Source organism: Nerophis ophidion, linkage group LG26, assembly GCF_033978795.1.
Source record: "Nerophis ophidion isolate RoL-2023_Sa linkage group LG26, RoL_Noph_v1.0, whole genome shotgun sequence".
NCBI lineage: Eukaryota > Metazoa > Chordata > Actinopteri > Syngnathiformes > Syngnathidae > Nerophis > Nerophis ophidion.
The window spans coordinates 8,547,725-8,571,561 of record NC_084636.1 but is presented as its reverse complement, the minus strand read 5'-3'; the positions used below and the strand labels follow the sequence as shown (position 1 = coordinate 8,571,561).

Here is a 23,837-nt window from a genome sequence, read left to right as displayed (position 1 = left end):
ATATATATATATATAAATATTTACATAATATATATATATATACATTTATATATATATATATATATATATATATATATATATATATATATATATATATATATATATATATAGTCAAAATAATTGCCCATGCTTGGGCTACACAGTACAAGTTATTTTATTTAATTTTATTAATTGAACAATTGGCCACACATACAATGTACAAATACATTAAGGCACTTTCAATTATAGCTGGGCGATATGGCCAAAAACTATCTAGATGTAAATGTTTTATATTGGTCAATATAGATAATTATTCATATTTTTATGACTTATGGGCAGCACGGTGATGCAGGGGTTAGTGCATCTGCCTCGCAATACGAAGCAGTCCTGGGTTCAATCCCAGGCTCGGGATCTTTCCGTGTGGAGTTTGCATGTTCTCCCCGTGACTGCGTGGGTTCCCTCCGGGTACTCCGGCTTCCTCCCACCTCCAAAGACATGCACCGGGGGATAGGTTGATTGGCAACACTAAATGGTCCCTAGTGTGTGAATGTGAATGTTGTCTGTCTGTGTTGGCCCTGTGATTAGGTGGCGACTTGTCCAGCCGATAGGCTCCAGCGACCCCCCGCAACCCCAAAAGAAACAAGCGGTAGAAAATGGATAGATGGACAATATGGACAATGAGAAAAATATATGAATGTTAAAATTTTTATTTCAAATATAACCTCCCTTTGATTTTAATCCCCTCAGCTACCACGGCAGAAAGGAAGGGAAAAGCCAACACATGCATTGAAAACACTCAATGTAAACAACATTCTAAAATAACAATAAACATTTACCAAAACCATCTTAAAATGAAGGTGCAAAAAATAAAAAATACATAAGAATTGCTTACTAGAGTGTAACAAAGTCGTGCTAAGTGTGAAAATGTAAACAGAGAAACCTGAGAATGTCTATTTTCTGCAGACTAAGAGCCAGTAAGTTACAGGTGTGTAACATTTAATTTGGTCTACTATTCTTATTTAAGCATGGAAATACATTTATTTTATGCAGTAGTTATTTAAATATTATTGGACCATATTAGTATTTTAAAATAGCAGATCGTTCATAATTAGTTATTTATTTTATTATTTTACAAACATTATTAACTAGTAGTCTAGTCCTATGTTTCTAACATTATTAACAAGTAGTCTAGTCCCATGTGTCTAACATTATTGTGGTTTGTGCAGCCCTTTGAGACACTAGTAATTTAGGGCTATATAAGTAAACATTGATTGATAGTATTCTAGTCCCATGTTTCTAACATTATTAACAAGTCGTCTAGTCTCATGTTTGTAACATTATTAAATAGTCATCTAGTCCCATGTTTTTAACATTAACTTGTACTCTAGTCCCATGTTTCTAATATTATCAACTAGTAGCATAGTCTCATGTTACTAGCATTATTAACTTGTAGTCTAGTCCTGTGTTTCTAACAATAACTAGTAGTCTAGTCTCATGTTTCTAACATTATGAACTAGTCATCTTGTCCCATGTTTCTAACATTATGTAGTAGTCTAGTCCCATGTTTCTAACATTATTAACTAGCAGTCTAGTCTCATGATTCTAGCATTAACTTGTAGTCTAGTCTCATGTTTCTAACAATAACTACAAGTCTAGGGTCATGTTTCTAAGATTATTAACTAGTAGTCTAGTATCATGTTTCTTACATTATTAACTAGTAGTCTAGTCCCATGTTTCTAACATTATTAACGAGTTTTCTAGTCTCATGTTTCTAACATCATTAACGAGTAGTCTAGTCCCAAGTTTCTAACATTATTAAAGAGTTGTCTAGTCTCAGGTTTCTAACATTATTAACTAGTAGTCTAGTCCCATGTTTCTAACATTGTTAACTAATAGTCTGGTCTCATGTTTCAAACATTATTAACAAGTTGTGTACTCTCATGTTTCTAACATTATTAATAGTCTACTCTCATGTTTCTAACATTATTAACAAGTTGTCTAGTCTCATTGTAGCATTATTAACTAGTAGTCTACTCTCTCTAGCTGAGGGCTTCGTTGACGGTGGCGCTGTCCTTGTTGAGGAACTTGGCCTTGACGGTGGGACGCTGCTCCTTCATGAACAGCATGAAGGCGTTTGGAGGCTTCTCGATGTAAGGCCTGTCCTCGTTGTTCCATGTCCTCCTCTTTCTCCTGCAATATAAGGTGAAACGGCGTGAGCGTGAGTCGCCTCCGTGTGGACGTGGAAGGTAGTGCACCACAATTACTTTGATGAGTGTGTAGGAGGGTTGGTGAAGAAGGTGTCAGGTTCCTCTCCAGGTTCCTCTCCAGGTTCCGTCTTGAACAGCAGCTGACCGTTGCTACACCTGCACACACACTACATTTTAGTAAGTGAAGTGAAGTAAATTATATTTATAGAGCGCTTTTCTCTAGTGACTCAAAGCGATTTACATATTGAAACCCATTATCTACAGCCAAGAAAATAAGTATTTGAACACCCTGCTATTTTGCAAGTTCTCCCACTTAGAAATCATGGAGGGGTCTGAAATTTTCACGGTAGGTGCATGTCCACTGTATGAGAGATAACCTAAAAAGAAAAATCCAGAAATCACAATCTATGATTTTTTAACAATTTATTTGTGTGATAAAGCTGAAAATAAGTATTTGAACACCAACATTAATATTTGGTAGAGTAGCCTTTGTTTGCAATTACAGATGTCAAAATTTTCCTACAGTTCTTCACCAAATTTTCACAAACTGCAGGAGGGATTTTGGCCCACTCCACGCAGATCTTCTCTAGATCAGTCAGGTTTCTGGGCTGTCGCTGAGGAACACAGACTTTCAGCTCCCTACAAAGAATTTCAATTGAATTTAGGTCTGGAGACTGGCCAGGCCACTCCGGAACCCTGATATGGTTCTTACGAAGCCACTTCTTTGTTCTCCTGGCTGTGTTCTTTGTGTCATTGTCATGTTGGAAGATCCAGCCACGACTCATCTTCAATGATCTGACTGAGGGAAGGAGGTTTTTGGCCAAAATCTCACAATACATGGCTGCAGTGATCCTCTCTTTAATACAGTACAGTCGTCCTGTCCCATGAGCAGAAAAACATTCCCAAAGCATGATGCTACCACCCCCATCCTTCACAGTAGGTATGGTGTTCTTGGGATGGTACGCATCATTCTTCTTCCTCCAAACACACATAGTGGAATTATGACCAAAAAGGTCAATTTTGGTCTCATCTGTCCACAAAACTTTCTCCCATGACTCCTGTGGATCATCCAAATGGTCATTTGCAAACTTAAGACAGGCCTCAACATGTGCTGGTTTAAGCAGGGGAACCTTCCGTGCCATGCATGATTTCAAACCATGACATCTTAGTTTATGGTCCAGTGACCATGGAAACAGTGATCCCAGCTCTTTTCAGGTCTTTGACCAAGTCCTGCCGTGTAGTCCTGGGCTGATTCCTCACCTTTCTTAGCATCATTGAGACCCCACCAGGTGATATCTTGCATGGGGCTCCACTCCAATTGAGAATGACCGTCATGTTTAGCTTCTTCCATTTTTTAATGATTGCTCCAACAGTGGACCTTTTTTCACCAAGCTGCTTGGAAATTTCTCCAAAGCCCTTTCCATCCTTGTGGAGTTGTACAATTTGGTCTCCGGTGTCTTTGGACAGCTCTTTGCTCTTAGCCATGCTGAATGTTTGGGTCTTACTGATTGTATGGGGTGGACAGGTGTCTTCATGCAACTAACGACCTCACACAGGTGCATCTGATTCAGGATATTACAGTGGAGTGGAGGAGGACTTATAAAGGCAGACTAACAGGTCTTTAAGGGTCAGAATTCTAGCTGATAGACAGGTGTTCAAATACTTATCAGCTGTATCACACAAATCAATTGTTAAAAAAATCATAGCTTGTGATTTCTGGATTTTTCTTTTTAGGTTATCTCTCATACAGTGGACATGCACCTACCGTGAACATTTCAGACCCCTCCATGATTTCTAAGTGGGAGAACTTGCAAAATAGCAGGGTGTTCAAATACTTATTTTCTTCACTGTAAGTTACATTTCAACCATCTGCACACGGGTCGTGAGATACACCCTGGATCTCCAGCACCCACCTATTTTGTGCCCGGCAGCACATCCCTTTTGCTGTTAACTACCGTGATAATTGCTACATTGAGTACTTTTTAACATGTTTTTTTTTTTTCTTTTTAGCATTTTTCTAGTTTTGCAAGCTTACTGTAGTATGAGCCCAAAGAAATCAATGGACAAGTGGTTCAAAAACATTCAGGACCTCACCTGAGAAGGTCAAGTGAGGACAATTAAACTACCATATTTCCCGGACTATAAGTCCCTAATTTTTTCCTACGCATTGAACTGTGTGGCTTATAAAACGATGTGGCTAATTCATGGATTGTTGTTGTTGTTTTTTGTGCTAACGGCTATAATGTTTTGTACTCAACAAATACAGCACAGAAAATGTGTGCTTTTGTTTGTACTCTGGCACCATATTTTGGAAGAGTTCCCTCACTGCAGATTGAACGTCTGTTTAGTGCCTTAAATCGGAAGTGCCGTTCTGTCCTCTAGTTCAGTGGTTCTCAACCTTTTTTCAGTGATGTACCCCCTGTGAACATTTTTTTAATTCAAGTACCCCCTAATCAGAGCAAAGCATTTTTGGTTGAAAAAAAGAGGAAAAATACAGCGATATGTCATCAGTTTCTGATTTATTAAATTGTATAACAGTGCAAAATATTGTTCATTTGTAGTGGTCTTTCTTGAACTATTTGGAAAAAAAGATATACAAATAACTAAAAACCTGTTGAAAAATAAACAAGTGATTCATTTATAAATAAAGATCTCTACACACAGAAGTAATCATCAACTTAAAGTGCCCTCTTTGGGGATTGTAATAAAGATCCATCTGGATTCATGAACTTAATTCTAAACATTTCTTCACAAAAAAATAAATCTTTAACATCAATATTTATGGAACATGTCCACAAAAAATTTAGCTGTCAACACTGAATATTGCATTGTTGCATTTTTTTTTACAGTTTATTAATTTACATTCATATTTTGTTGAAGTTTTATTCAATAAATATATTTATAAAGGATTTTTGAATTGTTGCTATTTTTAGAATATTTTTGAAACATCTCACATACCACTTGGCATACCTTCAAGTACCCCCAGGGGTCACATACCCCCATTTGAGAACCACTGCTCTAGTTTTCCATTGAATTTCTACTCGCATGGTTTCTTTATTCTTTATTTGTTGTCCAAGCAACGGTTGTTAGTTTTACAGTAAAACTAAAACCATTCATACTTACTAAACCGTCACATATTTGATAGTATTGGTTTTCGTGCATTGTTTGTATTGCTTCAGTTTTACAAATTCCTCAGTAAATTCACCAAAACGTCACCGTGGAGTTATTGAGTCTGTTTAGCTGATCGGAGACTTAGCTTCCACAGCTAGTTACTTCTGTTTTGTTTGATCAGCCGTTTAACTGGCGTGTTGCTGACATTGTTTGGAAACAATTATGGTATGTAAATACAAATTTACAGAATATTTTTGTGTAAAAAAACTCATTTCACAATGTATATATCTGCTGGAAACATTTTTTCTTCTTCCAAAATGTAGTGGGTCCGGTTTAAATACCAGTGCACTCCACAGTCCGTAAAATATGGTAACTCAGTGTTACTTACTTGACTCCAACAGGATTTTGGCCCATGACCTCCGGCTGGATCACCACAGGAACACAGCTGACCTGTTGACACATCATTGGGTCGACACATGTCCACCAACTGTCAGCATTTCACTCATGACAAAAGCCATTTTTTAAAGCTCCTTTACATGCATTTGTATTTGTGATTGACTGATTGATTGATAGATTGACATTTTTATTAGTAGATTGCTAATAATAGTAACACCTGAATGAGTTTTCAACTTGTTTAGGTCTGTGTCCATGTAAAGCGGTCTTACTTTCGTTGGAGGTGGCGGCAGCTGATTGACGGGCGCCATTGAGGGTCTCCCTGTTTGTGGCAGAGGGACCAGATGATTGACGGGCGCCATTAGGGGTCTGACTGTTTGAGGAGCAGGGGCCAGAGGATTGAAAGGCGCCATTATCTGAACAAGTGGAGGTTAGCACAAACAAACAGCAGCAATATATTAGTGTTATAAAACATTATGTATACTATTTTACATGTTTTTTTAGTTTTTTTTTAAATCTGCTCAACACCCTGTACTCTCTGCAGTTAAGTACACTATGTAGGCCAGGAATGTGTGTATATATATATATATATATATACATATATATATATTCACTGTATGTATATATATTCACTGCATGTGTATGTATGTATATATATATTAGGGCTGCAAATCTTTGGGTGTCCCACGATTCGATTCAATATCGATTCTTGGGGTCACGATTCAATAATATATCGATTTTTTTTTATTCGATTCTCGTGTCAAAAACGATTTTTCCGATTCAAAACGATTCTGTATTCATTCAATACATAGGATTTCAGCAGTATCTACCCCATGAGATGCGATGCAAGTGTAAGCCACTGTGACACTATTGTTCTTTTTTTTTATTTTCATAAATGTCTAATGATAATTTCAATGAAGGATTTTTTAATTACGGCTATGCTGAAATTATAACTTATATTGATACTGTTGTTGATAATATTAATTTTTGTTTCACTACTTTTGGTTTGTTCGGTGTCGTGTTTGTGTCTCCTCTCAATTGCTCTGTTTATTGCAGTTCTGAGTGTTGCTGGGTCTGGTTTAGTTATGGAATTGGATTGCATTGTTATGGTATTGCTGTGTAGTTGTTTGTTGGATTGATAAAAAAAAAAAATAAATACAAAATTTTTTTTTTTTTTTTAATATTTTTTAAAAATGAGAATCGATTCTGAATCGCACAACGTATTTGATTCGATTCGTATTCGAATTTATTTTTTCCCACACCCCTAATATATATTCGTTTTGCATAGCCACACCTAAGCTTCGTGTGCCTTGAAATAAAGTCTGGTGTGCCGTGGAAGATTATGTAATTTCACCTAATTGTGTTAAAAAAAATGTTGCACACAAGTAATTATAATCCGTAAATAATGTGCCTTTGTTGAGTGCCTGTGCTGTTTAGAACTCGGCAGAGTGACCGTGTAATACTCTTCCATATCAGTAGGCGGCAGCAGGTAGCTAATTGCTTTGTAGATGTCGGGAACACGTTGTGTCATGATCACAATATGCAGATAACAACGGGAAGCAGCATACAGGTAAGGTATATAACCAAAAATACACAAAAGGCGAGTGCCGATAAGAAACGGCATCAAAGCTTAGGTGTGGCTATGCAAAATGAAACTAAAACTGTACTGGCTGCAAAATAAACAAAACACAAAATGCTGGACAACAGCAAAGACTTACAGCGTGTGGAGCAGACGGCGTCTACAAAGTACATCCGTACATAACATGACAATCAACAATGTCCTCACAAAGATGGACAGCGTCCGCACAATTTGAATAGTGTGGATTGCGAAAACAAAGCAGGTGTGGAGAATAGTGCTCGAGGAAGACATGAAACTGCCACAGGAAAATGCCAACAAAACAGGAAAAAACACCAAAATAGGAGCGCAAGACAAGAAGTAAAAGACTACACACAGGAAAACAGCTCCAAATTGGTCAGGGTGTGATGTGACAGGTGGTGACAGTACACCTACTTTGAGACAAGAGCTATAGTGATTAATACTTATGCTTTAAAGTCATATCCAAATATTGCCACAACCACTTTTTATTGTCTATATCGGCTATGGAGTTTGGCTTTTTAATGATTTCTGCTTGTGCTGTGCCTCAGGATTTTTTCAATGGAAAAAAATGTGCCTTGGCTCGAAAAAGGTTGAAAAACACTGTCTTTTGTGTATTTCTGGTTAGATACCTTATTACAGGGGTAGGGAACCTATGGCTCTCGAGCCAGATGTGGCTCTTTTGATGACTGCATCTGGCTCTCAGGTAAATCTTAGCTGACATTGCTTAACACGATAATTAAGAATAATTTCGCTGGAATTCACAGTGCTAAAAATAAAGTTCAAAATATAAAACATTCTCATGCATTTAATTCCATCCATCCGTTTCCTACCGCACCTGTTCAAGAAGTCGCATTAATGGTAAGAAGTATTTTATGTCACGATGGGGTGGGAGGGTCGCTCTCCCAGGAAGGCAGACAGACTACTCGGGACATGGCATTTAGGTAAAAACATGACTTAATTTAAACAAAAAAAAAAGATACATACAAAAATCGCTCACAGCGGAAGCACAACTTGGGCTAAGAAAGCTAAGGCATAAACAGACTATGAACATAAATCAAACAAAACTTATTTCATACCATGAATTGATTAACGTGGACCCCAACTTAAACAAGTTGAAAAACTTATTGGGGTGTTACCATTTAGTAGTCAATTGTACGGAATATGTACTGAACTGTGCAATCTATTAATAAAAGTATCAATCAATCAAATTGGCATGAAGCACGAAACTATGGCAAGGCATGAAACAAGTCAGCACAGAGCAAGAAAAGTTCACATTGACGCCAGGGCGACTGACTGGCAAAGACAAGCTTAAATACTGCCTCTGATTAGTGCTGGGGAAGCAAGTGAGCAGGCATTTTGTCCACCAGAGACAGGTGGACAAAATGAGTAACCAAGGAAACCAGACAAGGGAGTGGAAAAAAAAACAGAAACTTAAAGAGTCCAAAAGACAAACCGCACATGGCCAAACAAAAACATGATCAACAGACATGACATTTTATTTAATATTGGTTAGCTTCAGAATAACAATGTTATGAAAAAGAACAAGATACTTATTATACTCTAAAATGTTGGTCTTACTTAAAAATGCACACATTTAGTTGTATTCAGTGTTAAAAAAAATATGATATGGCTCTCACTGAAATACATTTTGAAATATTTGGCTTTCATGGCTCTCTCAGCCAAAAAGGTTCCCGACCCCTGCCTTATTACCTGCATGCTGCTTCCCGTTGTCATCTGCATATTGTGATCATGACACAACGTGTTCCCGACATCTACAAAGCAATTAGCTACCTGCTGCCGCCTACTGATATGGAAGAGTATTACACGGTTACTCTGCCGAGTTCTAAACAGCACATACATTCAACAATGGCACATTATTTACGGATTATAATTACTTGTGTGCAAAAATATTTTTAACACAATTAACGTATTTTCTTGAATTGCCGCAGGGCAGATAGTATGCGCCTGCCTTGAATTACTGTCGGGTCAAACTCGCTTCCCAAAATAATTAGCGAATGCTTAGTATTACCGCTGGGTCAAACTTGTGATGTCACGAGTGACACTTCCCCTGTCTACATTTTCAAAATGGAGGAGGCTGATTTCAATACCGGTAATTTGAAATTGCATAAAGGGAAGAAGTTTAAGAGCTATTCAGTAGGATTTAAGGTCCAAGCTTACATCACACTCAAATTTTTACTGCATACCTTTGGTAAGTGCCGAAGTGAGAAGAGGTTTTAAAATAATTATCGCATGCTTACTTTTACCCCATGCCTTTGGTAAGCGCAGGAGTAAGAAGAGGTTTTAAATTAATTATAGCGCCCCGTTGGCAATTCAAGGAAACGGTATGTGAAATAACATAATCTTCCACGGCACACCAGACTTTATTTCATATCACATTAGTGTGCCGCGGCACAGTGGTTGGGGACCACTGTTTTGACGTACCTGTTCCCCGTGGTAGATGCAGTCTTCTAACCAACTACGGGGTCCAATTTCCGGCGAGATTTTGGTACCTAAATCCTCGTCAATCAGTTCGAGGATCAAGTCCCAGTCCGGCTCCATGGCGGCAAATGTAATTGGGATTAGTTTAGTTGGTGTTGTCAGGCGAGGCTTGTTTGTGTTTAACCGACTCCCAATAATCACGGATTAATTTTCCCTTTCATACGTCACATAGACGTCACGTGACTGGGTGGATGATTTCACAAAGCGCGCCGTTGGTTGGCCAGCAGGGGGCGGGGCCATCACGACATCCACACGTCTGTTTACCAGGACGTTCTGGGGGGGAAAAACGATTTTAATTGCGTAAGTACGTTGGAAAAAAAAAGTAGTAAGCTATGTTAAAAATCCGATTTTGTATATTTCCATGTCGAAAGTCGAGTTAGCTACAATATTTGACAAGCTGTTTGACAAGCTAGCTAGGAAGCTAGCTTGAGCCTCATCTGGCTGCTAGCTAACTCAACCAATAAGCTACAATGTACTCCAAATGTGAAATAATGGTACAACGTTTAAAAACAACTAAATTCTTCACACTTGCCACTTTTAGTTAAAGGCGAGTAATTATTTCATGAATTTATGTATTGGTTGCAATTTTCGCCGTCGCCACTTGATGTCACCCAGTCGCCATTTTGGCTGCAATGTTTGTTAAATAAATGGCGGCAACATGCTCATTAAATAACCTAGACTTCACATGTTAGTGTTTCAAACCGGACTAAAAATACTTTTAATTAATTATTATTCTGTTATGAGCAGGGATCCCCAAACTACTGCCCGTCCGGCCCTTCAACGTCCAAAATCTGGCCCGCTGGCAGTCCCAAGTTAAATATATATATATATATATATATTTATTTTAATTTTTTAAAACTTATTTCTAATCTATTTTGAACCGCTTGTTGTTCTCTGTGTCTCCTAGCAACTCAGGGAAATCATATTGTCTAAAAATGCATTTCCCATCATCGCGCTTGGAATAATATATATATATATATATATATATATATATATATCCATTTTCAACCGCTTATTCCCTTTTAGGTTCGCGGGGGGCGCTGGCGCCTATCTCAGCTACAATCGGGCGGAAGGCGGGTTACACCCTGGACAAGTCGCCACCTCATCGCAGGGCCAACACAGATAGACGGACAACATTCACTCTCACATTCACACACTAGGGTCAATTTAGTGTTGCCAATCAACCTATCCCCAGGTGCATGTCTTTGGAAGTGGGAGGAAGCCGGAGGGAACCCACATATATATATATATATATATATATATATATATATATATATATATATATGTATATGTATATATATATATATATGTATATATATATATATATATATATATATATTGATTGATTGATTGATTGATACTTTTATTAGTAGATTGCACAGTTCAGTACATATTCCGTACAATTGACCACTAAATGGTAACACCCTAATAAGTTTTTCAACTTGTTTAAGTCGGGGTCCACGTTAATCAATTCATGGTACAAATATATACTATCAACATAATACAGTCATCACACAAGTTAATCATCATAGTATGTACATTGAATTATTTACATTATTTACAACCCGGGGGGTGAGATGAGGAGCTTTGGTTGATATCAGAACTTCAGTCATCAACAATTGCATCAACAGAGAAATGTGGACATTGAAACAGTGTAGGTCTTATTTAGTAGGATATGTACAGCCAGCAGAGAACATAGTGAGTTCACAAAGCATAAGAACAAGTATATACATTAGAAGTACATTTGAGTTGTTTATAATCCGGGGAGATGGGATGTGAATGGAGGAGGGTATTAGTAAAGTGTTGAAGTTTCCTGGAGGTGTTGTTTTAGAGCGGTTTTGAAGGAATATAGAGATGCACTTTTATACCTGCTGGGAGTGCATTCCACATTGATGTGGCATAGAAAGAGAATGAGTTAAGACCTTTGTTAGATCGGAAACTGGGTTTAACGTGGTTTGTGGAGCTCCCCCTGGTGTTGTGGTTATGGCGGTCATTTACGTTAAGGAAGTAGTTTGACATGTACTTCGGTATCAAGGAGGTGTAGCGGATTTTATAGACTAGGCTCAGTGCAAGTTGTTTTACTCTGTCCTCCACCCTGAGCCAGCCCACTTTGGAGAAGTGGGTTGGATTGAGGTGTGATGTGGGGTGGAGGTCTAAAAGTAACCGGACTATCTTATTCTGGGATGTTTGGAGTCTAGATTTGAGGGTTTTGGAGGTGCTGGGGTACCAGGAGGTGTGTGTGTGTGTGTGTATGTATATATATATATATATATATATATATATATATATCTCAGTGGCAGGCCGTGCGTTTCCCACCTAAGCCTTCAGTGATCTCCGACTTCAATGATTACCTCTCGAAATACCATAATTGCTGTCACCCCATGACCATTGTTGGAGAAATACTATACAGGCCCACATATACACCCTACTGCGCATCAAAGCACATCAGCATTGTACAAAATGGGTTTTTTTCTGGCGCATTTAAAAATCAATTAAAACGCATGAGCAATTAAAGGCCTACCGAAATTAGATTTTCTTATTTAAACGGGGATAGCAGGTCCATTCTATGTGTCATACTTGATCATTCCGCGATATTGCCCAATTTTTGCTGAAAGGATTTAGTAGAGAACATCCACGATAAAGTTCGCAACTTATGCTTGCTAACAGAAAAGCCCTGCCTCTACCGGAAGTCGCAGACGATGATGTCACATGTTGATGGCTCCTCACATCCTCACATTGTTTTTAATGGGACCCTCCAACAAAAACAGCTATTCGGACCGAGAAAACGACAATTTCCCCATTAATTTGAGCGAGGATGAAAGATTTGTGTTTGAGGATATTGATAGCGATGGACTAGAAAAAAAAAAAAAAACGCGACTGCATTGGGACGGATTCAGATGTTTTTAGACAAATTTACTAAGATAATTCTGGGAAATCCCTTATCTTTCTATTGTGTTGCTAGTGTTTTAGTGAGTTTAAATAGTACCTGATAGTCGAAGGTGTGTGTCCACGGGTGTGTTGACGCGCAGTGTCTCAGGGAAGTCGACGGCAGCTTTATGGGCAGCACAAGCTCAGCTGATCTCCGGTAAGAGGCGACTTTTTACCACAATTTTCTCACCGAAACCTGCTGGTTGACATTCGGTTGGGATCCATGTTCGCTTTGATCCATAGTAAAGTTTCACCTCCGTGAATTTTAATCAAGGAATCACCGTGTGTTTGTGTGGCTAAAGGCTAAAGCTTCCCAATTCCATCTTTCTACTTTGACTTCTCCAATATTAATTGAAAAAATTGCAAAGGATTCAGCAACACAGATCTCCAAAATACTGTGTAATTATGCAGTTAAAGCAGACGACTTTTAGCTTTGTGTGTGCGCAGAGCTCATATTTCCTAACAGCCCGTGACGTCAAGCGTACACGTCATCATTACGCGACGTTTTTAAGAAGAAACTCCCGGGAAATTTAAAATTGCAATTTAGTAAACTAAAAAGGCCGTATTGGCATGTGTTCCAATGTTAATATTTCATCATTGATATATAAACTATCAGACTGCGTGGTCGGTAGTAGTGGGTTTCAGTAGGCCTTTAAAACATATACCGTAAATTTCTCTGCTTGGTTTTGGCAACCTCCAGTCAATAAAGTTTGATTCAAAGGACATATTTCTCAAAGATATATTGACTGCCCTGACCACATGATAGTGACAAATACACATGTAACATTGTTAATTAAATGACAAGCATGACCCACTTTAACAACAAAAGTTTACAACTTTTAATTGTAACAGAACAGCTACTGTCAACAACTTGTGATCTGATTGGCTATCGCAACTGTCTCTCAACTGTATGTTTTCTCAAATTCATCCCCTAACGCAGTGGTTCTCAAATGGGGATACGCGTACCCCTGGGGGTACTTGAAGATATGCCAAGGTGTACGTGAGATTTTATTTAGATATTCTAAAAATAGCAACAATTCAAAAAACATTTGTAAATATTTGTATTGAATAATACTTCAACAAAATATGAATGTAAGTTCATAAACTGTGAAAATAAAATGCAACAGTGCAATATTCAGTGTTGACAGCTACATTTTTTGTGGACATGTTTCATAAATATTGATGTTAAAGATTTCTTATTTTGTGAAGAAATGTTTAGAATTAAGTTCATGGGTCTCTATTACAATCCCCAAAGAGGGCACTTTAAGTTGATGATTACTTCTATGTGTAGAAATCTTCATTTATACTTGAATCACTTGTTCATTTTTCAACAAGTTTTTACTTATTTTTATATATTTTTTTTCCAAATCGTTCAAGAAAGACCACTACAAATGAGCAATATTTTGCACTGTTATACAATTTAATAAATCAGAAACTGATGACATAGTGCTGTATTTTACTGCTTTATATCTTTTTTTCAGACAAAAATGCTTTGCTCTGATTAGGGGGTACTTAAATTAAAAAATGTTCACAGGGCGTACATCACTGAAAAAAGGTTGAGAACCACTGCCGTAACGTATCCAATCAAGGGACGTGTAAATGTCACATTCTACGTGAGGCCATGTAGAAGGCCTTACTTACAACAACTCGTGATCTGATTGGCTTTTGCAACTGTCTATCAACTGTATGTCCCCGATCACTTACAGTGCACGGACGCCCGCATTGTTGATTCTGAAGGCCCCGGGCAGATTTGGTACAGCATGGCAACATAAGCTAGCTGAATTCTGATTAGATACAAACTAAAATGAAAAAACAACAGCACTGGAAGGAGCATATTACGACAAGATGAGAATTTGAATAATTTTATATATTAAGGGAAAGTAAATAAAAAACATTTTTTTATCTTTAATTATGATCATGATTTCTGGTTATGTTAGGCCAGCAGAAAAGGCCTTGTTGGCCCTGACGGCACACCACTGATATATACAGCCCAGCCCCCGGCCAATTTTTTTAAACCAACGCGGCCCCCGAGTCAAAAAGTTTGGAGACCCCTGGTTGTGCGAGTAGCGTATGTGTGTGTCTAGCCCTTTAAAATATGACAGCAGGTGAGATGAGTGACTTGGTGTATGGCTGTGTGTGTGCAAAACGATAATAAAGTGACAAGAGTTGCAACAAATCGCCGGCCTCGTCATCCACCCTCGAGTCTGGAGCTATAAAGACCCACTGCCGGAAGCCAATAAAGACCCACTACCGGGAGCCAATCTCAGCTGCATTCGGGCGGAAGGCGGAGTACACCCTGGACAAGTCGCCACCTCATCGCATCGCCGGGCCAACACAGATACACAGACAACATCCACACATTAGGGCCAATTTACTGTTGCTAATCAACCTTTCCCCAGGTGCATGTTTTTGGTGGTGGGAGGAAGCCGGAGTACCCGGAGGAAACCCACGCAGTCACGGGGAGAACATGCAAACTCCACACGGACAGATCCCGAGTCTGGGATTGAACCAAGGACTACTCAGGACCTTCGTATTGTGAGGTACATGCACTAACCCCTCTCCACTGAGATGTAATAAAATAAAATACCTTTTAATATTTATCTTTTGGTCAATGCTTTTGATGTGATTTCGGTGCGGTTCCTGTATATTTTGATAAAATTCATGGTCAAATCGCGAAAATTCTGTGTTTCCTGATGAAAATAACACAGCAGACGAGAAGCGATGCAGCCACAGGTGGCGTCTCCACGCGTAGGCACCGATCCAGATTTCTGCCCGTGGGTGCTCGGTGTGTGTATTAGTGTTGTCCCGATAATAATATTTTGGTACCGGTAACAAAAGTATTTCGGTACTTTTCTGAATAAAGGGGACCAGAAAAAATGTCATTATTGGCTTTATTTTGACAAAATAATCTTAGGGTACATTAAAAATATGTTTTTAATTAGAAGTTTGTCCTATAATAAAATAGTGAACATACTAGACAACTTGTCTTTTATTAGTAAGTAAACAAACAAAGACTCCTAAGTTTAGCTGCTGACATATGCAGTAACATAATGTGTCATTTATCTACCTATTATTTTGTGAAAATTATTAAGAACAAGTGGTAGAAAATGAAATATTAACCAAATTGTTCATTAACTGTTAATATTTGCCTATTTTGTGTTTTAACATGTTCTATCTACACTTCTGTGAAATGTAATAATCATTTAGTCTTCTGGTGTTTGATACTTTACATTAGTTTTGGATGATACCACAAATTTGGGTTTCAATCCGATACCAAGTAGTTACAGGATCATACATTGGTCATATTCAAAGTCCTCATGTCTCCAGGGACATATTTCCTGAGTTTATAAACATAATTTTTTTTAAAACGAAAGAAGATTTTGTGATGTTAAAAAATATCGATGTAATTATAGTAGTATCGACTAGATAAGCTATTGTCGTATCATTACAGTGAATGTCAGGTGTAGATCCGCCCATGGCGTTTGTTTATATTGTAGCGCCCTGGAAGAGTTGGTGCTACAAGGAATTCTGTGAATTTGTTCTGTAGTGTTTATGTTGTGTTACGGTGCAAATATTCTTCCAAAATGTGGTTGTCGTTGTTGTTTAGTGTAGTTTCACTATATGGCACATGTTTTTGACAGTGTTGGCATTGTTCATACTGCCAAGCTTAATCTGACATATATGGCTGTTGAGTAAGTATGCACTTCATTCACTCGTGTGCAGTGTCCTTAAAGTCAAGATGATAGCGACATTAGTTTATTATCCGGCACAATCAAATAGTGTTAAGGCTTTCATAAATATAAACTAAACGATATGTGATTTTTAAGTTATGTACAGCGGTCTAATCGTGCCAAGAATGAATATTCAAAAACTCTTTCAAAGGTTGAAATTAGCCTTCAATTCTCGGCGATGTCCGGGGTACTTGTACCCCGAAGCACCCGCGGGATCGGCGCTAATGGCTACAGATGGTGCCTCCACGGCTACACACAAAGTGTTATTGAGCGTGTGTGAGGGGGCATGTGCTTGTTGCCGTGGTGAAAACGCAGGCCATGAGGCAGCAAGTACGTCTGCCTCAAAGTAGGGGGCGATACAGCAAAAGTTCATTAACTGCCAACACTGGTTAACCCTTTAGAAGTAGAAGAAAACAACACACAACTTTTTGGGTTTTTTTTTTTGGTCTGCATTAATAATCATTTTATTGAGCAAAACCGATTACTGTGGGCTCGAAACACACCAGCAACAAAACAGTCTTGCAAAACTGTTCACTCTCTGTCGCATTCCCACCAAAAGAAACTCTATTTCCTATTGACAGCAGCCGCTCGCTCTCCTTCATTTGCACCAAAAGACACAGTCGGACAACTCCAAGATCACACATGAACTCTTTTAAGTCGTTATCAGAATCAGAATCAGAAATACTTTATTAATCCCCCAGAGGAAATTAAAATTTTCAGCACAATCCCATTCAAGATCAGACAAACACTACAGGGAGACAGAACCAGACCGCTGCATTTAAGTTAAAGTTAAAGTACCAATGATTGTGTCATACACACACTAGGTGTGGTGAAATTTGTCTTCTGCTATTGACCCATCACCCTTGATCACCCCCTGGGAGGTGAGGAGAGCAGTGAGCAGCAGCGATGCCGCGTCCGGGAATCATTTATGGTGACTTAACCCCCAATTCCAACCCTGGATGCTGAGTGCCAAGCAGGGAGGCAATGGGTCCCATTTTTTTATAGTCTTTGGTATGACTCGGCCGGGGTTTGAACTCCCAACCTAACGATCTCAGGGCGGACACTCTAACCACTAGGCCACTGAATAGGTTTACTTTATAGATTAAATGTAACTTTAAGAGATCATGCAAATGAGATTACGATTATATATACATATATAGTATATATATATATTAGGGGTGTGGGAAAAAATCGATTCGAATTGCGATTCTCACATTGTGCGATTCAGAATCGATTCTCTTTTTTTTTTTTTAATATATTTTTTAATTTTTTATTTATTTTTTATCAATCCAACAAACCACTACACAGCAATACCATAACAATGCAATCCAATTCCAAAACCAAACCTGACCCAGCAACACTCAAAACTGCAATAAACAGAGCAATTGAAAGGAAACACAAACACGACACAGAACACACCAAAAGTAGTGAAACAAAAAATAATATTGTCAACAAGTATCAATATTAGTTATAATTTCAGCATAGCAGTGATTAAAAATCCCTCATTGACATTATCATTAGACATTTATAAAAATAAAAATAAAAAGAACAATAGTGTCACAGTGGCTTACACTTGCATCGCATCTCATAAGCTTCACAACACACTGTGTCCAATGTTTTCACAAAGATAAAATAAGTCGTACATTAGGTTTGTTTAATAGTTAAAACAAATTTACATTATTGCAATCAGTTGATAAAACATTGTCCTTTACAATTATAAAAGCTTTTTTTTAAAAATCTACTACTCTGCTAGCATGTCAGCAGATTGGGGTAGATCCTGCTGAAATCATAAGTATTGAATGAATACAGGATAGTTTTGAATCGGAAAAATATCGTTTTTGAATTGAGAATCGCGTTGAATCGAAAAAATCGATATATAATCGAATCGCGACCCCAAGAATCGATACAAAAAATACAAAACTGGGCGGCATAGCTCGGTTGGTAGGGCGGCCGTGCCAGCAACTTGAGGGTTGCAGGTTCGATTCCCGCTTCCGCCATCCTAGTCACTGCCGTTGTGTCCTTGGGCAAGACACTTTACCCACCTGCTCCCAGTGCCACCCACACTGGTTTAAATGTAACTTAGATATTGGGTTTCACTATGTAAAGCGCTTTGAGTCACTAGAGAAAAGCGCTATATAAATACAAATCACTTCACTTCACACTTGTTTAAAACAACTTACTTTCAATTCTGTGGTGCTCCGCTGCCAGGATCATAGTTTGTTGACGTTTTTAATTCACTTGTTGTTTAAGTTTTGTTTTCAGCACCCCTGTTTTGTGTTCCAGTTGCTACGACTGCAGATTGCTTTCACCTGCCTCTAATTAGTGTTCGGGATGCTCACCTGCTCCTGGGCACTAATCAGAGAGCTATTCATTCCACCCTCTCGCCTCACCCGGTCTGGTGTTAGTTTGTTTACACGTTCTCGTTACTGCTCCAAGTCCGTGTTTTTAACTAGCATCCTTTTGGCTAAGCCATTCTTCTGTTCCATGCAGCCTATTGTGTGCATTTAACAACAACTCATTCTTCTTACCTGCAAGCTGCTTCCTGACTTTCCTCCGCATCTTGGAAAGACGAGCTCCGGCATTGACATGCCGCGACTTCATAACAAATTCCTCTCATAAAGATAACAATTTAAGGGCTTTTCTACTTTTTACCATCTTCCAAGATTGAATTCATAGTTTGAAGTCATTAAATCAAATACGAAGGTCCTGAGTAGTCCTGGGTTCAATCCCGGGGTCGGGATCTTTTTGTGTGGAGTTTGCATGTCCTCCCCGTTACTTCGTGGGTTCCCTCCGAGTATTCCGGCTTCCTCCCACCTCCAAAAACATGCACCTGGGGATAGGTTGACTAGCAGCACTTAATTGGCCCTAGTGTGTGAATGTGAATGTTGTCTGTCTATCTGTGTTGGTCCTGCGATGAGATGGTGACTTGTCCAGGTAGTACCCGCCTTCCGCCCGATTGCAGCTGAGATAGGCACCAACACCCCACCCCCCGCGACCCCAAAGGAAATAAGCGGTAGAAAATGGATGGATGGATGGAATTGTGTATGAAAATTTAGCTTGCAATATAGTAATAATATTAATAATAATAAATTCAAGGTAGATATATTTAATAAATATGCCAAATGTAATCTATTCTATAGTGAATGGGGACTTTGCTATATCCATGCATAATATATGCAAAATGTTGCCCAAATAACAAACATTACATGTTATGTAGACCACAAGGAGGTGCTTAAATGTAGAAAAAATTCACAATATGTCTCCTTAAGTAAACAGAGCATGTTACTAGCCAGCTCTGGTAATCATGCATACATCATCCACTTTTTTTTTTGTTACCTAATTATGGCGAATTTTTGATAAACCACATTCGCAGACATTTTCAGTCGAACGTTAATGAGCGAGGGTTAGTGCCAAGTCTATCTGTGGCCAAGCTTACCTTAATGTATGAGAACTGAATTAATAGTGAAGCACACATTTATAAAGGAATGTATGAGAACAACTGCATTATTAAAGAAGCACAAATTATTATTGAGCTCAGACTGATTTGTTTGTGTCCTCCTCCTTGTGTTTCTACCAAGTTTTTTTCGGGTTTTCTATTTATAGCCCAGCTTTTTCGTCATCATCCTCCATGTCAAGTCCTGGCACATGCACGATTGGAAAGTACCATACCAGAATCTGTGCAAGAAGACAATGGATGGAAAATCACTGATGCCACCACGAGGTGAGGCTAAACCCCGAGGGCATTATGAGATCGACTGAAGTGTATTTTCTCAGTAAGTGAGGATTCCCAAGTTCCATTTATTAAGAAATAGACCACTTATCAAAATCAATACAACATATTTGGATATGGGTTGTGTCCCTGCCTATTTCGTTGTCAATATGCTGATACAGCTGTCATCATCGCAATGTGAAACATATGGAGACAGCCAAATCACAGGATAAAATAATTCCTCATTCTTGTAGCCTAGATGGCCAGGGGTAGGGAACGAATGGCTCGTGAGCCAGATGTGGCTCTTTTGATGACTGCATCTGGCTCTCAGATGAATCTTAGCTGTCATTGCTTAACACGATAAGTAATGAATAATGCACCTGTTTGATGTTTCGGGTGGCTCAGCCAATCCCAGCTGTCTTTCGGGGTATAGGAAGGTCGCATTATTGGTAAGAAGTATTGTATTTATTATTGGTTAGCTGCAGAGTAACAATGTTATTAAAAAGAAAAAGAGACTTATTACACGTTAAAAATATTGGTCTTACTTAAAAAAATTATTTTAATGGCGTCCGCCATTTTCTTATGGTCCGACGGCATCTGCGCATACAGTAGATGCCATTTCCTATGAGATCCTGAATTTCTTGAGTAAGAATGAAAACGGAAATGTGGAATTTGTAATTGTGTTTGTTTTATTTCAGATCCAACTTGAACATGAATATATACTTTAAGTATATATATATATATATATACAATACCACGATCAAAGGAGTTCAACGTTCAATTTAGAGCAAAGAAGAAAATAAGTAATAGAAACAAATGTTTTTAAGTAGGCAGCAATCGAATTTCCCAAGGTCCTAAGGACTTACCCTAGTCGTCTTTTGTTACATAAAAGTGCTTCAATACATCGCAGTTTGAAAAATATAAGTATATATACTACCATATTTCCATGAATTGCCGGCGGGGCGCTAATTAATTTAAAACCTCTTCTCACTCCGGCGCTTACCAAAGGCATGCGGTAAAGGTAAGCATGCGCTAATTATTTTAAAACCTCTTCTCACTCCGGCACTTACCAAAGGTATGCAGTAAAATTTTTAGTGTGATTTAAGGATACCATCATGAAAAGCACATTTAATTAAAAAAACGTTATTATGGTCTTACCTTTTCTTATAAATGAAGTCCATGCCAGCTCCTTCTGATCAAAAGCATCGTTAACTTGTTTATAGAAGTCTTCCTTATCTTTCTTTAGTTTTAAAAGTCTCTCTGTCTCGATGGAGATCTTCCTCTATTAGCTCCTGCTTCGATTGAAAGTCCAGTTTAGAAAACTGCTATTAGACCGCTGCTATCAGTTAGCTCGGCTCCTCACGTGCGGGCGACGACAGAATTATCCTCTGACAACTCCCCCTCCCGTTCTGCTCCGTGGGTGATCTCTTTATCCCACCGCTGCCACTAGGAAGTGTTATTGTATAAATAATACACTGGGTATTTAGGACTTGAACGCGATTTATTTCAGCCTGGTTGTTTACATAGCCAGCATAGGAGTAGTGGTGTTACATCCTAAAACTTCCGTTGTGTACCCCCCGCGTCGTATCCGTCCCAGCACATATCACGTCACTCGTTGTCAATTCTTCTGCAGCCGAGTAGTCGCAAGAAGGATCACTAGCGCCCTCTACCACCAGGAGGCGGGTGTCATGTACTGTATTGCATAAGGTGGTGAGCAAATCAGGAAACCAAGTAGTTGTTGAGTCTCCAACGGGAGCCAGATACACAAGGAATACAACATTTGTGAAACGATACAACAACTCTCATGATACACCCACCAGAATGGATGCATCCCAGGACGTTGAGGACTGCACAATAAACAGAGACACAACCTGCTCAACGCGCAGAACAGAGTATCACCAGCCATGACACCCAAGACACACAGAGGCCTTTGAGGAAGATACGGTTGCCACAGAAGCTGGCAGACTATGTGATGACATAGACTTTTATCTTGTTACGGTCTGGTGATGTAGTAGTAACATTTAAAAAAAAAAAAAAAAAGGGAGAAATGTTTGAGTCAGGTTTAGTGACAATATTGTGTGATGTTGTAATGTGAAATTAACAGCTTCAAAGTAAGGTCAAAGCAAGTTTACAGTATGATATATTTGTTGACTGAAAATGTGTGTTATTAGTGAATTGATGCATGGTTGAGAATACAGAGAAGACGTACAGAATATTTGAGTATGTGTTTAATAAGAAATGTTTTGAATACTCCCTAATGTTTATAGTTGACAATTGAAAATAACCTGAAGTTTATTTCTAAGGAAAGGAGGGATGTCATGTACTGTTTTGTCATGTCCGAGCCACCATAGCCTGTGTTCAGTGTGACGTCACGAGAGCGGGGGAGAGTTGAACTCTCGAGGTTGTTAATAAACGGGACTGATCCGAGGCATTGAGTTAAAACGTGTTGCCTGATTATTATCAAATTAAGACACCTAAATAAGCATAAAGGTGAAACAGAGGACATAACAGCGGGAGTCATTTAATGACTCATATTTGACATACGCAGCTACGGTATATTAATAAAACATAGCTGCTTACTGTTCTTTTTAGCATACCGGTATTCAATAGCTTGGACCTTAAATCCTACTGAATAGCTCTTAATCTTCTTCCCTTAATGCGATTTCAAATTACCAGTATTGAAATCCGCCTCCTCCATTTTGAAAACGATGACAGAGGAAGTGTCACCCGTGACGTCTCCGAGTTTGAACCGGCGGTAATATTAAGCATGCGCTAATTATTTTGTGAAGCGAGTTTGACCCGGCAGTAATTCAAGGCATGCGCATACTATATACCCGGCGGCAATTCAAGGAAATACAGCATGTATTAAAGTGCAGTATTTGTCTTATTTTCTTTCTTTCACCAAGGACTCTCGTTTCCAGGTAAAGGGTGAACACTGTTAACAAAAACAGGCGGCTAATCTTGGCACTCCTCTTCACTGCGACAATCAAGATGACCAATTTTTGATGGCGTTCACCTTCATCTCCTGCCTCATCAATAACCTATCTCCACCTTGGTGAGCCTTTAACGCAAGCAATATCAAAAGACAAGAGTGCAGGAGAAAGCGATGATGTGTCAATGTCTTGATCTGTTTGGCAGCAAGCAGCAGCAAGCAGGGGACAATTTTAAAAATATATTTTTTTTATTAATACACACGTCAACCTTGCATGATTTGCATTTATTATAAAAAGACTGAAACTTAATGCAAGCAGAAAACTTTTATTTCAAATATTAATCAATAGATTACTCGATAATTAAAATAACCACTATATACATTGTATTACTACATCATGTTGTCACCACCATGCAACTGTCCATTATTGAGTGATGAGAAAGTTGGCCCAAGCCATCCACATCCACATCAGGTATAACTTGTCAAAGTTCATAGATGTGAAATAAGGCATCGGTGTACACAGGCCTGAAATCGACTCTTACTGTGCTGTTGTTCACCAGTTTGATTTTCTCAAAAAAGAAGACCTCGGGCTCGCACGGCTTGTCTTGCACCTTCAACTCGTTCCCGTTGAGCATCTGCTTGAGAACGACAGTCCTCTTGGAGTTGTCATTCGGGAATCTCAGCCAGCCGTAGATCAAGTAGGTGGCCGCTTTTTTTACGCTGAAGATGTGGTATTGCCCTGGTTCGTTGC

The 23,837-nt window shown here is 38.7% G+C and overlaps 1 protein-coding gene and 1 long non-coding RNA gene across 3 annotated transcripts; one reads left to right on the top strand and one right to left on the bottom strand.

Annotated features, from left to right (window-relative positions):
- Positions 1-707: 707 nt before the first annotated feature.
- Positions 708-18,761, bottom strand: LOC133543457 (transcription factor 7-like 1-B). 2 transcript variants are annotated; one of them, XM_061888028.1, is made up of 5 exons: positions 18,626-18,761; positions 5,963-6,106; positions 5,686-5,747; positions 2,244-2,342; positions 708-2,169 (listed from the first exon to the last, which is right to left on the bottom strand). In XM_061888028.1, the coding sequence occupies exons 2-5, from the start codon at positions 6,101-6,103 to the stop codon at positions 2,019-2,021; spliced, it is 453 nt and encodes a 150-aa protein (XP_061744012.1). In that variant the 5' UTR covers positions 6,104-6,106; positions 18,626-18,761; the 3' UTR covers positions 708-2,018. The 2 variants fall into 2 exon arrangements, with proteins under 2 accessions (XP_061744012.1, XP_061744011.1); XM_061888027.1 differs by lacking the exon at positions 18,626-18,761 and adding an exon at positions 9,730-10,054.
- LOC133543458 (uncharacterized) lies at positions 10,020-23,293 on the top strand. Its single transcript, XR_009804382.1, has 4 exons — positions 10,020-10,086; positions 15,114-15,254; positions 20,049-20,166; positions 23,076-23,293. It is a non-coding gene; the product is annotated as an uncharacterized LOC133543458 (long non-coding RNA).
- Positions 23,294-23,837: the final 544 nt, after the last annotated feature.

Coding starts and splice junctions, on each gene's coding strand:
- LOC133543457 (XM_061888027.1), bottom strand. CDS start 9,846: ATGGAGCCGGACTGGGACTTGATCCTCGAACTGATTGACGAGGATTTA. Junction 2,343..5,685: donor CAAAATCCTGTTGGAGTCAA/GTAAGTAACACT, acceptor GTGTGTGTGCAG/GTGTAGCAACGGTCAGCTGC. Junction 2,170..2,243: donor CCTCCTACACACTCATCAAA/GTAATTGTGGTG, acceptor CTTATATTGCAG/GAGAAAGAGGAGGACATGGA.